The 14,498-nt window shown below is 39.6% G+C and overlaps 2 protein-coding genes across 2 annotated transcripts; one reads left to right on the forward strand and one right to left on the reverse strand.

Moving 5' to 3' along the window:
* Window positions 1-270: 270 nt before the first annotated feature.
* Window positions 271-4,443, forward strand: LOC148113715 (vomeronasal type-2 receptor 116-like). Its single transcript, XM_087894420.1, has 3 exons — window positions 271-404; window positions 2,501-2,731; window positions 4,377-4,443. The coding sequence occupies exons 1-3, from the start codon at window positions 315-317 to the stop codon at window positions 4,380-4,382; spliced, it is 327 nt and encodes a 108-aa protein (XP_087750546.1). The 5' UTR covers window positions 271-314; the 3' UTR covers window positions 4,383-4,443.
* Window positions 4,444-9,395: 4,952 nt separating this feature from the next.
* LOC132711300 (vomeronasal type-2 receptor 26-like) lies at window positions 9,396-13,527 on the reverse strand. Its single transcript, XM_087894421.1, has 3 exons — window positions 13,450-13,527; window positions 10,766-10,892; window positions 9,396-10,352 (listed from the first exon to the last, which is right to left on the reverse strand). Exons 1-3 carry the CDS (start codon window positions 13,525-13,527, stop codon window positions 9,451-9,453), a joined length of 1,107 nt encoding a protein of 368 aa, XP_087750547.1. The 3' UTR covers window positions 9,396-9,450.
* Between the last annotated feature and the right edge of the window lie 971 nt (window positions 13,528-14,498).

Consider the following 14,498-nt stretch of genomic DNA (forward strand, 5'->3'; position numbering starts at 1 on the left):
AGAGAGGGAGAGGTTATTGATCTATTTAATTCAGTTATAGCAATTACTGTTGCAGAGACATAAATCTTCTTTAAGGTTAACTTCTGAAAGAGTGAAATCATTTTATTTACAGGGTACTAACAAAATTCTACCAACATGTCCTTTCCTTGGCCTTTGCTGTGAAGGAGATCAATGAGAATCCACAAATCCTGTCTAATGTCACCCTTGGTTTTCACATCCATGACAACTATTACCACCCAATGATGACCTATCGAACCACCCTGGACTTACTCTTCAAATCCCAGCAATTTGTCCCCAACTACAAGTGTGACACTATGAAAAACTTTATGGCCATTATTGGGGGACTCACCTCTGAAACATCATCCTATATGGCAGACATTGTAGGTTTATACAAGATACCACAGGTAGGTACTTGAAGAATAGATATAAGAGTGCTAATTGATTCCTTCTGTCTAGAAAATAATGATGAATGATAATCACTTAGCTGAATAACCTTACAAAAGATAATTTTCATGAATAGAAAAATGGAGGTAAACTTGTTCTACAGAATGTGTTCTTTGTTTTTAGTTGACTTATGGATCATTTACCCCTCTGGATAGTTACAATGCTGGGACGTCTTCCTTTTACTCCATTGTCCCCAATGAATCTTCTCAGTATATTGGGATTATCCAACTGCTTCAACATTTTGGGTGGACCTGGATTGGGATTTTTACTATGGATAATTGGAATGGAGAACGTTTCCTGCAGATCATGGAGTCCCTCTTTTCCCAACATGGAATCTGCTCTGCTTCTATTCAAAGAATTCCATATTTAACCCACTGGGATAAAGTTGAAGATATGATTGATAAATCAACAAATATTTATAACAGTATAGCTGATGGGAAGATCAATACCTTTATTGTCTCTGGAGACTCTTTGACCATTGCATGTGTAACTAGTATCATGTTTTTAGTTTGCCCTGGATGTAAGCAGAGCTCCTTGGGAAAGGTGTGGATCATGACTGCCCAGATTGATTATTTATTAACAGGAATACAGAGAAAATGGGATCGACAGTTCTTTGATGGTGCCATTTGCTTTACAATTCACTCAAAGCAAATTCCAGGGTTTAAGGAATTCCTTAACTTGATAAAACCTCCTTGGATTCAAGAAGATGGTTTCTTCCCACTTTTTTGGGGTCAATTGTTTGATTGTTCATTGCCATCTTCTCATTCGACCCTAGTGGACAATGATATTTGTACAGGAGAGGAAAACCTGGAGGATATTCCTGGGTCTCTATTTGAGGTGCAGTTGACGGGGCACAGCTATGGTATCTATAATGCTGTCTATGTACTGGCTCAAGCTTTACATGATCTCTTCTTACTTCAGTCTAATGACAGGCATTTGGTGAGGCATAAATCATCAAAATATGAAGATGCAAAACCATGGCAGGTGATTTGTTTTAGAGAAATACTTTGTGCTGGATAACAGCAATTACAAAGTTATGTTGTATGAATTAAATAGGGTAGAAGCAACTATCAAAATGGAATAGAATGTCTTTTTTAAAAATACCTAGTCTTTATGACTTTATTTCCATCAATATATGTTTTCCATTTTACTCCTTGAACATCTTCAGCATGCAAGTACTAACTAAGATTCAAGTCCTAGTTTTTAAATTCCTATAGCTTTTAGGCATTTCACCTATTATTGAAAATAATACGTGAATCCTATTTAGCTTAAATAGCTATCCTTCAGTCCTTACTACATCCACAGCAGCCTTATGTCTGTGAAAATGATTCACAGATAATCAACTTAGAATCAACTTAGAACTAAGTAGAAATTTCCTGACAGTTAGAACAATTCATCAGTGGAAGAACTTGCCTGCAGAAGTTGTGAATGCTCTAACACTGGAAGTTTTTAAGAAGATGTTGGATAACCATTTGTCTGAAGTGGTGTAGGGTTTCCTGCCTAGGCAGGGGGTTGGAGTGGAAGACCTCCAAGGTCCCTTCCAACTCTGTTATTCTATTCTATTCTATTCTATTCTATTCTATTCTATTCTATTCTATTCTATTCTATTCTATTCTATCCTATTCTGTTTCTCCATTTGTTGGAAAATGTCTGTGAAAATTAAATGAAAATAAAAAATGGCTTGGAAGTCGGAAGCAAATCAGACAGGTGAGGCTTTCTTAGAAAAGGAGGAGGAGACCAGACAGGGAACCTAATTTTGGAAACTGTTTTTCACTTGTTTATGTACCACTTCTTAGGCTATATTGTAATGGAATGAAGAAGATGTGGGACACTAGAATCCTGTGTATCTGATATTTGATCACTGAAGCTGAAATATCTGATCCTTTTTTTTTCCTGCATATGCAAAGGGCAGAAAAGAAGGTCTCAAGACGTTGGAGAAATAGACTTTTAACATTGTCAGAATTTCTCCCTGAAATGTAGAATACAACTACGATAAAACTACCCATCGCTTTCTATTCTTTATTGTTCTATTTTCTTTTGATTCCCAATATAATAGCTCCACCAATTTCTTAAAGGCACTGCATACAACAATTCTCTTGGAGAGACCTTGACTTTTTATGACCATACGAACATGGAAGGTGGATTTGATATCGTTAACATAGTCACTTTTCCCAATTCCAGTTTCCAGAGACGAAAGGTTGGAAAAGTGGAACCGGATGCTCTGAATCAAGGAAAGGAATTAGTCATTAATGAGGACATGATTGTTTGGCATAGATCATTTAACCAGGTATGGTTTCAAGGAGAGTTTGTGTGACTGTTCTCAGTTGGGTTCATTAAGTTGAGAAATGTACTGCTGTTCTTCTAGAGAAACCATGAGGACTAAATAGATTAAAAAGAAATGACATTTTTCCACTTTAATTGTTGAAAACCAACTGCAGTAGTATTGTGAACAATATGTCAGGGTTCCGACAGATGCCCTAATTAAATCATGAGCCTCGAGGCAAGCTTCAAAAGAAATTCAGTTATTTATTAGGAGCTTCGTGTTGGCATGTTCCCAAGTGAAGCCAACTCTTACCCCATGTAGTTTATGGCCCCAATCATGACCCTGTTTCTCCCCTCCCCCCAGTGTGTGTGTCATAAATCACATTCGCCAACAGAGCAATTTCGTGGGTTGAAGAGATCACTCCCCTCCGGCAGCTGTGGGTAACCCTGGGAGACAGCCTTGAGAAAGGTATGTCTGGAATGTGCTCCTGTCTTTGGCTGCTGTACTGCTTCATCAGTTTCCCATTCCCCTTGACTATGGCAACTCTAGAGCAAGCCAGGGATGCTTTGCAAGTTGACACAACATTTATTACACTTCCTCCAATATTGAACTGAAAATTCTCAAATCCCATTTATTTCATGATTCTTTGATGCCTATTTTGATAGGACCTTTTTATTGTAAACTAGCTGATAACCCGGCATTGCTCGGGTATTTATTCATCCCAATCCTGTATTAGACAGGAAGAGCAACTTCACTCGGAGGCCTGATTTTGGAGAGAATTAAATTAGTTAAAAATGTTTTCTCTGTGCCCCCAGAAGCATCAAGTAAGATGATACCACCTTGTTGTTTTGCTAGCTGATCTATGATCATTTGTTATGCTTTTTTCTGATCTTGATTTAGAAGTGGCTTTCTGTCTGCGAGATATGCACTAAGCTGTTCAATGTTGTAGTTCTTTTCTAGTATGTAATCTGCATGAAGTACATCATGTCAGTCTTGTAGCAGTGCAGGCAGGGCAAGTTGCAGTAATGTTTTATTGATCATGGCCATACATTTGTCCTCAAGAATAATCAAAGCCTTGTTGAAAATGTCCCGGCCAAATGTAATTTCTAATGTTGGATTTTCTCCCTTACCAGAGGGATCCTCCTTGTGGAGTACTGTGAAGCTGTTACCATGGCAACTCCACTGTGCTGCACAGTAGAAGCCATTTTCAGGCAGTACAGTAGAAGCCATTTTAAAGAACAACAGGCTGTATCTTAACAGAACACACACCCTGAGAGGTGTTAGGGGTGTCTTACCCCCACAGTATTTTTTCCACAGAGTAAGTCATCTGTGTACCAAGTTTGGTTGAAATTGCTTGAAGCGTTCTAGAGTTATGCTGGAACATACACACACACACAGCCATTTATATATATATAGATATGGTGCACAATTCCTTTATGGTATAACAACTGAATTTTCTTCAAAACAATAATTGCTCACTTTCCAACATTATACAATCGATAACTAGGTGCTTCCCATCTCGCTGTGCAATGAATATTGTCTCCCCGGTTATCAGAAAAGGAAGGATGAAGGGAAAAAATTCTGCTGTTATGATTGTGTTCCATGTCCAGAAGGAAAATTTTCAAATAAGATTGGTATGGTAATAACTTCTCTATTTTTATTGTTACAGAGATGAACCTGAAATATCAGCCGTAGAGCCATTACAAAGAAATATACAATATGAGAATTTTTGTGAATATGTTTTGCAGAATGCTAGTTTTAGGTTTATTGTTGGAAATTGAATGGGGCAATGAAAATGGAAAAAAAAGTTTTAAAAGAAACAAAGAAAGCAAAAATTTAAAAATAAATAAATAGACATGGAATTTATGGAAGCAAATTCTTAATATTTATAAATACGAAATGAACCTTTTACACATTAGTGGTATATAGAAGATAAATGACTGACTTCCCAATTTAAATCTTAATTCTTTTCATATCCACCTAGTTACATTTATTATGTGGTATTTCTGCATGTTTGGCTCCTCTGTCAAATCCAAACCTAGAGTGTGTATGTATGCACATTCAAATTTGATGCCTCTGATTCCCACATTCTGCTTATGGGGATCAACGCAAAAGTGAACTTTAGGAGAAATGAAGGAAGAAAGCAAAATTAAGAATAAACTTATTAAATAAGAAATGATGTCTCGCAGCCTTAGAAAATTTTATTTCCTATGTAGTTTGCACTTGAAATATGTATGATATATTAATCTTTTGGAATTTCCTCCATGATATAATGTATTGAATTTTAGGGGAAATTTTTCAATTTCCTACATATCTTGAAGTGTAGTCTTGAAGTGAATATGAATTTAAACATTCAATTATTCCTTCAGGTATTAATGAATCTCCATAGGAGCAGTTGTGTATAGTAAGAACGTAAAGAATAGAATAGAATAGAATAGAATAGAATAGAATAGAATAGAATAGAATTCTTTATTGGCCAAGTGGTTTTCTTTTTTCTTTTCAATTTCAGACATGGTAGCTTGTATCCAATGTCCAGAAGATCAATATGCAAATCAAGAAAGAAATGGATGTCTCCTGAAAAGGATAAACTTTCTGTCTTATGAAGAACCTTTAGGGTATAGTTTAGCTTGTCTTGCTGCTGTGTTCTCCCTCATTACAACATGGGTGCTGGGAACTTTTATTAAGCACAAGGACAGCCCTATTGTAAAAGCCAACAACCGAGATCTCACCTACACTCTCCTCATCTCCCTTCTCTTCTGCTTCCTCTGCTCTTTGCTCTTTCTTGGACCACCTGGGAGAGTCACCTGTCTCCTCAGACAGTCTGCATTTGGTCTCATCTTCTCATTGTCCGTCTCTTGTGTGTTGGCCAAAACCATCCTTGTTTCTCTTGCCTTCAAGGCCACCAGGCCAGGATCTCGGATGAGGACATGGGTGGGGAAAAGACTGGCTGTTTCTATTGTTCTTCTCTGCTCTCTATTCCAAGCAAGCATTTGTATTGTGTGGTTGTCAACCTCTCCCCCATTCCCAGAATTAGATATTCACTCAATCACTGAAGAAATGGTTCTACAATGCAATGAAGGATCAGTTTTTATGTTTTATTGTGTCCTGAGCTATATGGCCCTCCTTTCATTTGCCAGCTTCATTGTGGCTTTCCAGGCTCGTAAACTGCCCGACAGCTTTAACGAAGCCAAGTTCATCACCTTCAGCATGTTGGCTTTCTGCAGTGTGTGGGTCTCCTTTGTGCCAACCTACCTGAGCACCAGGGGAAAAGCCATGGTGGCTGTGGAGATCTTCTCCATCTTGTGCTCTACAGCTGCACTCCTAGGATGCATCTTTTTCCCCAAGTGTTACATTATTGTGTTGAGGCCTGATTTAAACAACAAGGAACAATTGATAAAGAAACATTCTTAAATGTATTTTTCTCTGTATGCTTTTTTAAATTGGTAGGAGTAAGCCAGAACAAGATTAAAAATTAATTTTTAAGTTATTCATATCAAGGGTTACTTACCATTCTGATTGTGCCTATGAAATCTGGATGTTCAGGAAAACCTTAAATCAAGTTTAAGCTTTTTCCCAACAATATTCAAGGAATTCACAGATTTAGTGCCTGTGTGTTTGTTGGGTCTACCGATTTTTATGGAAAACCAGACGCCTATTATATACATATAAATTCAAACCATTCCAGGCATCTCTCTCAGACCTGCAAAAAGACCAGCATCAAACTGTTAGTGAATTCATGTGATTTTATTTGTTAAATGCTGAACAAACTTTATTTGCAAGAGTATTATACAAATGACTGGGTCCTTTATCCAAATATACTTATATATGGGTTTTAATGTTTTTAATTTTTAAATGTTTTTATAATGATTTTTTATAGTGTATGTGAACCGCCCTGGGTCTTCGGAGAGGGGCGGCATAAAAATTGAATGAATGAATGAATGAATAAATAAATAAATAAATAAATAAATAAATAAATAAATAAATAAATAAATATACTTTAGTGTCTCTATGTGTTTCTAATTCACTCTAAAATTCATTCTAAAGTGCCGAGGTGGTGCAGTGGTTGGAGTGCAGTACTGTAGGCTACTTCAGCTGACTGCTAGCTGCAGCTCAAGGCTGACTCAGCCATCTATCCTTCCAAAGTGGGTAAAATGAGGGCCCAGATTGTTGGGGGGCAATAGGCTGACTCTGTAAACCGCTTAGAGGGGGCTGTAAAGCACTATGAAGCGGTATGTAAGTCTAAGTGCTATTGATATTGCTAAAATAGTTATTATTGTAAGAATCTCACCATCATCACCCTTCATAATTCCCCCACCCCCAAAAATGATTTGTTTCTTTTCTAGATGTATATGACCATCCATTGACAACGAGGACTTTATTTTTTTTAACAAACAAACAAACATACAAACAGTAACCACCATGCAGAAACTTATAATGACACCTGAAGGAACCAGCAAGCAAATCCTCCTAGACAGTCTAGAAATACAGAAATACAGAATTTCAACAAACCCACTGAATTCTACTTTGAACAAAACTTATAGAACCAACTGCTTTTTAGATCTTTGAAAGAAAATTGCCTTGCTATAGATTTATTCTATTCTGTAGTTCTTTTCTTCCCAACATCAGGTGCACAACTTGAGGGTTCTCTTCAAATCCTGACTCCTGCTCAGCAGTTGTGCTAAGACACCTTTTGCACAACTTCATATGATGCACCTATTGCAACTTTTTTCTGGATCTTGAAGCCCTATACATAGTCACTCATTACCTGGTATTAATACCAAAGTTACATATCAATCAAACTGTGTAGTACTTATGGAATAATAGAATATCTACTTCAAATTTAACCAAAGCACAAATTGAGCATAATTCTTTCAATAAAGAATGGGGTATGGGCATGTGTGTCAGCCCTGGAAGCCATCTTTTTCTTTGGAGCTTCAGGGCTGCCAACTTTAGTGCCTGGGAAAATGGGAAGGGGGATTACAAGGAGCCAGTGGAGGATTAGCCGTAACCACATTCCTTTCTCTGGGAATCAAGGACACTCAGCCTGCACCTGGATGGGAATGACTGGGGGTTGTCTCCAGCTGGGACGATGAAATGATTGGGCTGTGTGATGGACTTGTGGGTGAAGGGGATGGATCTTTCACTTTCTTTTGGGTGGGGAAAACCCAGAACTCTCAGATTCGGGTTTTCCCAGATGTGCCAATATGACATCTCAAATAAAATGGAACTTTGAGGAACTGCTAGTCTCGGAGTCTTCGTTTGTTGAGGTTGTTACTTGGAACACTGACAATGTGAAACAGTGAAGATAGCAGTTCTGACTCAGCAAATAAACTGCTGCCGCTTTCTTACATGCATCATAAATGTAAAAGGAGAAAGCTTCAATTATATGTGTAGTAGCTTCCCTGGAAGCCAGTTTGGGCAATGAGGAAGAACTGATTCTGGGAACTTCAGAGGAGTTGAGGTTTCTGAGGTGGGAGTGAATGGGCCACATGAAGTAGAGTGGCCAGGAACCTCGGAGAGGCCATCAGGGGATCTACTAAACCAGCCCCTGGCTGGAAAGGAAAGGGAAGAGATGCAGATGTCAGCACTTCAAGCTGCATTTACTCTAGTGCTGACATAAGAAGGAGAGGCGGAGGCGTCTCGAAAGGGACGTTTGACTTTTCACCTACTTATTTTCCCTGGAGATAATATCCCCTAGGCAATGGGATGGGAGGGGGAAATTCCTTTGAGCTGGAGCAGTACATTGGGGTAGAATGACTTGGAAGATGGCCAATGAGTGCAGGGGAGTGGGGAATGGAAAGGGAGGGTTTTGGGTCTGGAAGTCAGTGTTGGCTTCGATGGAGTCAGGTGTAAAATGTCGTGCTTAATAAATAGGAGTTTTTCTTCAAAGACTTTGTTTGAAATGCAATTTATTTGAGATGACCTCAAAACCTGACAGCAGTTGCAGCTGGAGAGCTCAGAGACCCAGTCAGAAACATGGAGTGAACAAGGATTGCATGTGTAGCTAGTCAGCAGGGAAGAGAATGAACTGCCTGAAAGAAGTGCAAGGGAGGTCAGTGAGGCTATTTGTGAGGAGGCAACCTCGCACCTCCTAATGAGTTACATCAGCACACACCTCCTTAACTTGATACACAGAGAAATGAAACATTGGAGACAACTGCCCATTTTCCCTGTCATGCATATACTTTGACTTCGTGACTCATATTTTATTGACTCCAGACCTGTGCTTTGTTTGACCGTGTATTTGTACCTCAGACTGCTTTTTGGATGTTGGCCTGGAACCTAAGCTTGACTACTGTGTGTGCACTTTGGACTGTGCCTGTACTTTATACTTCATCTGTGTGAACTTGCAGACTTGTGTCTTTGCCATTGGACTTTGCATCACTGTGTGTAGATGGAGCAGAATTGGACTCAATAGAAATTGTGGTTGGTGTGGGTGGGACCTGGAAAAATTCCACAGTGCCTCAGTAAAGTTCTTAAACTCTTCATGGATGCGTTTTTGAGGGATTGGAACAGCACAATATGTTTCTGCCTCTTTTCTTCAATATTTCATTGGAAATGCCAAAAATGTAGGATTTCACTATTAAACCATCATTATATATATCACACACAAACACAAAGAACAGAAAGAAGATAGCATTGATATATATGGTTACAGGTGCCAAGTTGAATATTTGGACGTTTCAAATGGATGCATTGGATCGCTAGGTAAAGGCTCAATAATAGATTGTTAGATTTAACAATTAATCTGCCCTCCTGGTTAGATGCTGTTTTGTGTTCAGATGTGGGTTCAAGAGAATGATGTAGCACTTGGGCAGAAAGATGCAACCCAGGAGACCTGCAGTAGAGCCCAAGATGGAGAAGATCTCCACAGCCACCATGTATTTCCCCTTGGTGCTCAGATAGGCTGGGATGAAGGACACCCAGATGCTACAGAACACAAGCATGCTGAAGGTGATCAGCTTGGCTTCATTAAAAGTATCAGGCAGTTTTCTGGCAAAGAAAGCCACAGTGAAACTGATGGTGGCCAGGAGCCCCAAGTAGCCCAGGACGATGTAAAACATGGCATCTGAGCCTTCATTACATTGAACAATGATCTCTTGAACCTGTGAATGCATGTCCCACTCAGCAAAGGGAGGAGACATGATCAACCATATCATACAGATAACAGCTTGAATACATGAGCAGAAGACAATGATGGATCCTGCCAGTCTATTTCCTAGCCATTTCCTCATCTCGTTTCCAGGCTTAGTGGCCAGGAAGGCCAAAACAACCATGATGGTCTTGGCCAAGACACAAGAAACCGAGAGAGAGAAAATGGTGCCAAACATAATTTGCCTGAGAAAGCAAGTCACCTTCCCAGGCCGACCTATGAAGAGCAGAGAGCACAGAAAACACAGCAGGAGAGAGAAAAGAAGGATGCATGTGATGTTCCTGTTATTGGCTTTGACAATGGGGGTGTCCCAGTGCAGAATGAAAGTCACGGCCACCAAAATGAGGGTTGATGAAGAGAAAAGGATCAAGGATGTCAGAACGATTCCCAAGGATTCACCATAGGATAAATAGCTGAAACATTTGGGAAGGCACTGGATCTTTTCTTCATTCGAATACTGATCCACTGGGCATCTTTCACATTGGTTTGCATCTGAAATACATGAAGAAGGCTAGTCACTTCCAACTATGTAGGACAATATAGAGAACTAACTGTGATAAATCATTCCTGGTGATGCCATTCACAGTCCCCTTGACATGTACCCAACAATGCTTTCTTAACAAGTGTTAAGAAAGTTCTGGACTGTTATTTATGTATATATATATTCCTTTGAACTGCAGTATTAGTGGTGGAGTACTCTGAAGAGAACTGCAACTCTCAACCTAGCAAAGGAAATCAGAATAGGAGGGATTTATGCAAGTATTTAAATTAGACCCACCTTATATATATATATATATTGTATATACTGCAATTCCATTCCACAAAATAGCATACTAAAGATGGAAATAATGAAGAAAACATGAGTTTTGGAGCTCTCAATCTTAGCTGTCTCTTGCTTCGCTTACCCATTTCATCTGAAATTCTTCCTTCAGGACATTGTGCACAATTGTAGCAACAAATATGTTTCCCCTCTTGAACAACTTTTCTGTACCCCTTACAGCAGCTCTCTACACATCTGGCACGGGGAGGTACCTGAAAGAAAAAATCAAAAGCTTTAGGAATGGGATTCATCAAGATGTTGTGCAAGTTTTCGATTTCATTAGGAGAACTTGGTACTTTCCCAAGATGCTTTTGGAGAGTGTCCATATTTACATCAAATCATTCTATTCTTAGGATGAGTTCTGAATTTTCTGCAAACAAGTCCATTCTCATTTTTTCTTGTAGAACAAGAAAAAGACATAATTGAGAACATGGAAGTCTCTGGTGGAGGATATCTAAAATGTTTCAATCCTACTAGAAATCAGATCAAATCAGAGAGGTTTGCAACCTGCAATTTAGGACGAAATGAAGGATTTCATTATTTATTTATTTATTTATTTATTTATTTATTTATTTATTTATTTAATTAATTAATTTGTATGCCACCCCTCTCCGAAGACTCAGGGCAGCTCACAATGCATTTAAAATCATTATAAAAAACATTTAAGAATTAAAAACATTAAAACTCATTCACACCATTCATGGCCAGATTTCACCGGATCGCAAGAGTGAGATCAACGGCCTCAGGCCTGCCGGAAAAGCCAGGTTTTCACCGCTTTTTGGAGGGCCAATAGGGTGGGGATGGTCCGGACCTCAGGAGGTAACTGGTTCCAGAGAGCTGGAGCAGCCACAGAGAAGGCTCTCCCCCGCAGGCCCGCCAGCCAGCATTTTTTAACTGATGGGACCCGGAGGAGACCAACTCTGTGGGATCTTACTGGTTGTTGGGAGTTATACGGTAGAAGGCAGTCTCGAAGATACCCTGGCCCTGAGCCATGTAGGGCTTTAAAGGTAATAACCAACACCTTGAATTGTGACCGGATAGGGAGCCAGTGCAGCTCACAGAGAATTGGTGTAATGTGGGTGTACCTAGGTGCACCCACGACAGCTAGCGCGGCTGTGTTCTGGACCAACTGTAGTTTCCGAACACTTTTCAAGGGTAGCCCCATATAGAGCGCATTGCAGTAATCTAACCATGAAGTGACAAGGGCATGAGTGACCATGAGGAGAGCCTCCCGATCCAAGTAGGTTCGCAATTGGTGCACCAGGCGAACCTGTGCAAAGGTCCCCCTAGCCACAGCTGTCAGATGTTGCTCTAATCTTAGCTGTGAGTCTAGGAGGACACCCAAATTGCTAACCTGTTCTGAGGGGGACAATTTCTCCCCCCCCCCAGAACCAAGGATGGACAGTCAACATAGTCTTTAGGAGGCAATACCCACAGCCACTCGGTCTTGTCTGGGTTAAGTCTGAACCTGTTGACTCCCATCCAGACCCTCACAGCCTCTAGGCACCAGCCCATTATGTAGGAAATGTCATCTGTTTTCATTCTGTAGGACTGGAATATCTTTGGTTTTCTTTTTATCTGCCAGGACCCAAAATCAAGAAAGACATATGGACTTACTTCTGAGCCATCCTCACCTGTAGACAGAAATCTTAACAAAGTAAAGGACCTGTTTAGCATCACTATATATATCAATCAAACGTTCCATGTTCAACTGCGACTTTGTCTTCTGGAATGTACCTCCTTTCTGAGAATCCTGACTAAATTCCATCAATTATTTGGAGGCACACCAGTGATGAAATGTAAAATTTGTTACTACTGGTTCTGTGGCGTGGTTTGGTGGGGGTTAATGTGACTCATGGGCGTGACCAACTTTTTTTTTTTTTTACTTTTAAAAGTATTTTTTCTACAACCTCTTCAGCCGAAGAGGTTGTAAAAAATGCTTTTAAAAGCCTCTGACGATCCCAGCTGACTTGCCTGATTGTCTCTTTTTACTCCATTCATAACAGCAATATCCAAGATTAAATATTATATTGGGAAAATACAAAACATATGATGTTCATTACAAAAAATGCATATCTATTGTCTTTTAAGAAATTAGTAGCCTGTCGAGCAAACTAAATCAAACACAAGGACACATACATAAATATTCTTATGTCATGTTAATTTCAAAATGCAACTCAGTTCCACAATGGAGTTGGAAGGGACCTTGGAGGTCTTCTACTCTAACCCCTTGCTCAAGCAGGAAACTCTATCCCATTTTAGAGAAATGGTTAGGCATCTCTCCTTAAAAGCTCCAGTATTGGAGCACCCACAACTTCTGGAGGCAACTTGTTTCAAAAATTAATTGTTCTAATTGTCAGGAAATTTCTTCTTTGTCTAGGCTGCCTCTCTCCTTGCTTAGTTTCCATCCATTGTTTCTTGTTCTGCCTTCAGATGCTTTGCAGAATAGCTTGACCCTCTCTTCTTTGTCATGGCTCCATAGATATTGGAACATTGATACCATTTCACCCTTCACCCTTCTTTTTACTAAGACATATCCAGTTCCTGCAACCGTTCTTCATATGTTTTAGCCTTCAGTCTCCTAATCATTTTTGTTGCTCTTCTCAGTATGTAGAGGTCTTCATAAAGACCACCCCAAATATCTAGTAAAACCACAAGATTCCAGAATACCATCACCGTCCTTCGCTTCTGGATTTTCAGGTCATTGGAGAAGAATATCTTCACCTCCGAAGAATAGTCTACCAAGTTAGAGTATGCCAAATATCCCACCTGCTGAAACTTGTGATTCCATACAATGGCATTTTCATTAATGGTGAACTTCTTCCCATCAAGAGATTTGGAGACCATCTTTCCAATCCGGACTCTCTGGAAGGTTTGATTGTTGAAGGAGACAAAGTTGAAGATGTCATATCCTGGATCAAACTCCCCTTTCTCATCAAAAAAGATTTCTTCTCCCACACTGTTATTAAAACGGGTGTTTCTCAGAAAGTAGTGAAGCTGGATTTGAGAGAGAGGAGAGATCAGATCAGTTATCCAAATCTTCCCCAAAGTTTGGCTTTGTTCAGAATCCCAACACAGTTTCTTTAATGAATCTCATCAGGATTGTAACCAAATTGCTTTCTGGTTTGATTCAGAAATCTCTTCAACCCATGGACCACATCCTATTTTAAATTTCAGTAATATCAGATCCAACAATTTCCTAATATGTATTGATTCAACTGGAATATATTAACAGATAAAATTAAATTCATGGCATCAGATTTTCACACAGCTTATTTTTCAATTCTTGAATAAATAAACAATTGGAGGAAAGAGACCATCCCACATAAATAAGGAAAGGTATCCATTACATGTGATGGGAAGAAAAGGGAAGCACAGGGAACGCATTACTCTCCACCTCTTATTCTTGACTCACAGCTTTGTAAAAGTTTCCTTCACATGAATCAATGAATCAATAACTTCCTTAAATTAATCTTACTTCGATTCTTGTAGAAACTTCACTTAGTCTTTCCAATCCTGCCAATCCCATTGTCACATCTGGAAGCCATCTTTTACCTTTGGGCCTTTGGTCCTTCCACGTTTACTGCTATGGGAAATTGGGAGGGGGGATTGTATGGAGCATGGGTGATATGTAGTCATAATAACATTCCTTTCTCAAGGCCGTCTTGCCCTGCACCTGGGAGGCTGGAATGGGGAGGCCTGTCCAGTTGGGACCATGCTGTAATTGGACCATGTGATGGACTTGTGGGTGTTGGGCAGAGACTTGAACTTTCCTTTGTGTGGGGAAACCCTGGAAGCTTTCAGATTCGGGTTTCTCC

The sequence above is a fragment of the Pantherophis guttatus genome, chromosome 4 (assembly GCF_059756535.1).
Source record: "Pantherophis guttatus breed Tessera chromosome 4, ASM5975653v1, whole genome shotgun sequence".
In the NCBI taxonomy this organism is placed as follows: domain Eukaryota; kingdom Metazoa; phylum Chordata; class Lepidosauria; order Squamata; family Colubridae; genus Pantherophis; species Pantherophis guttatus.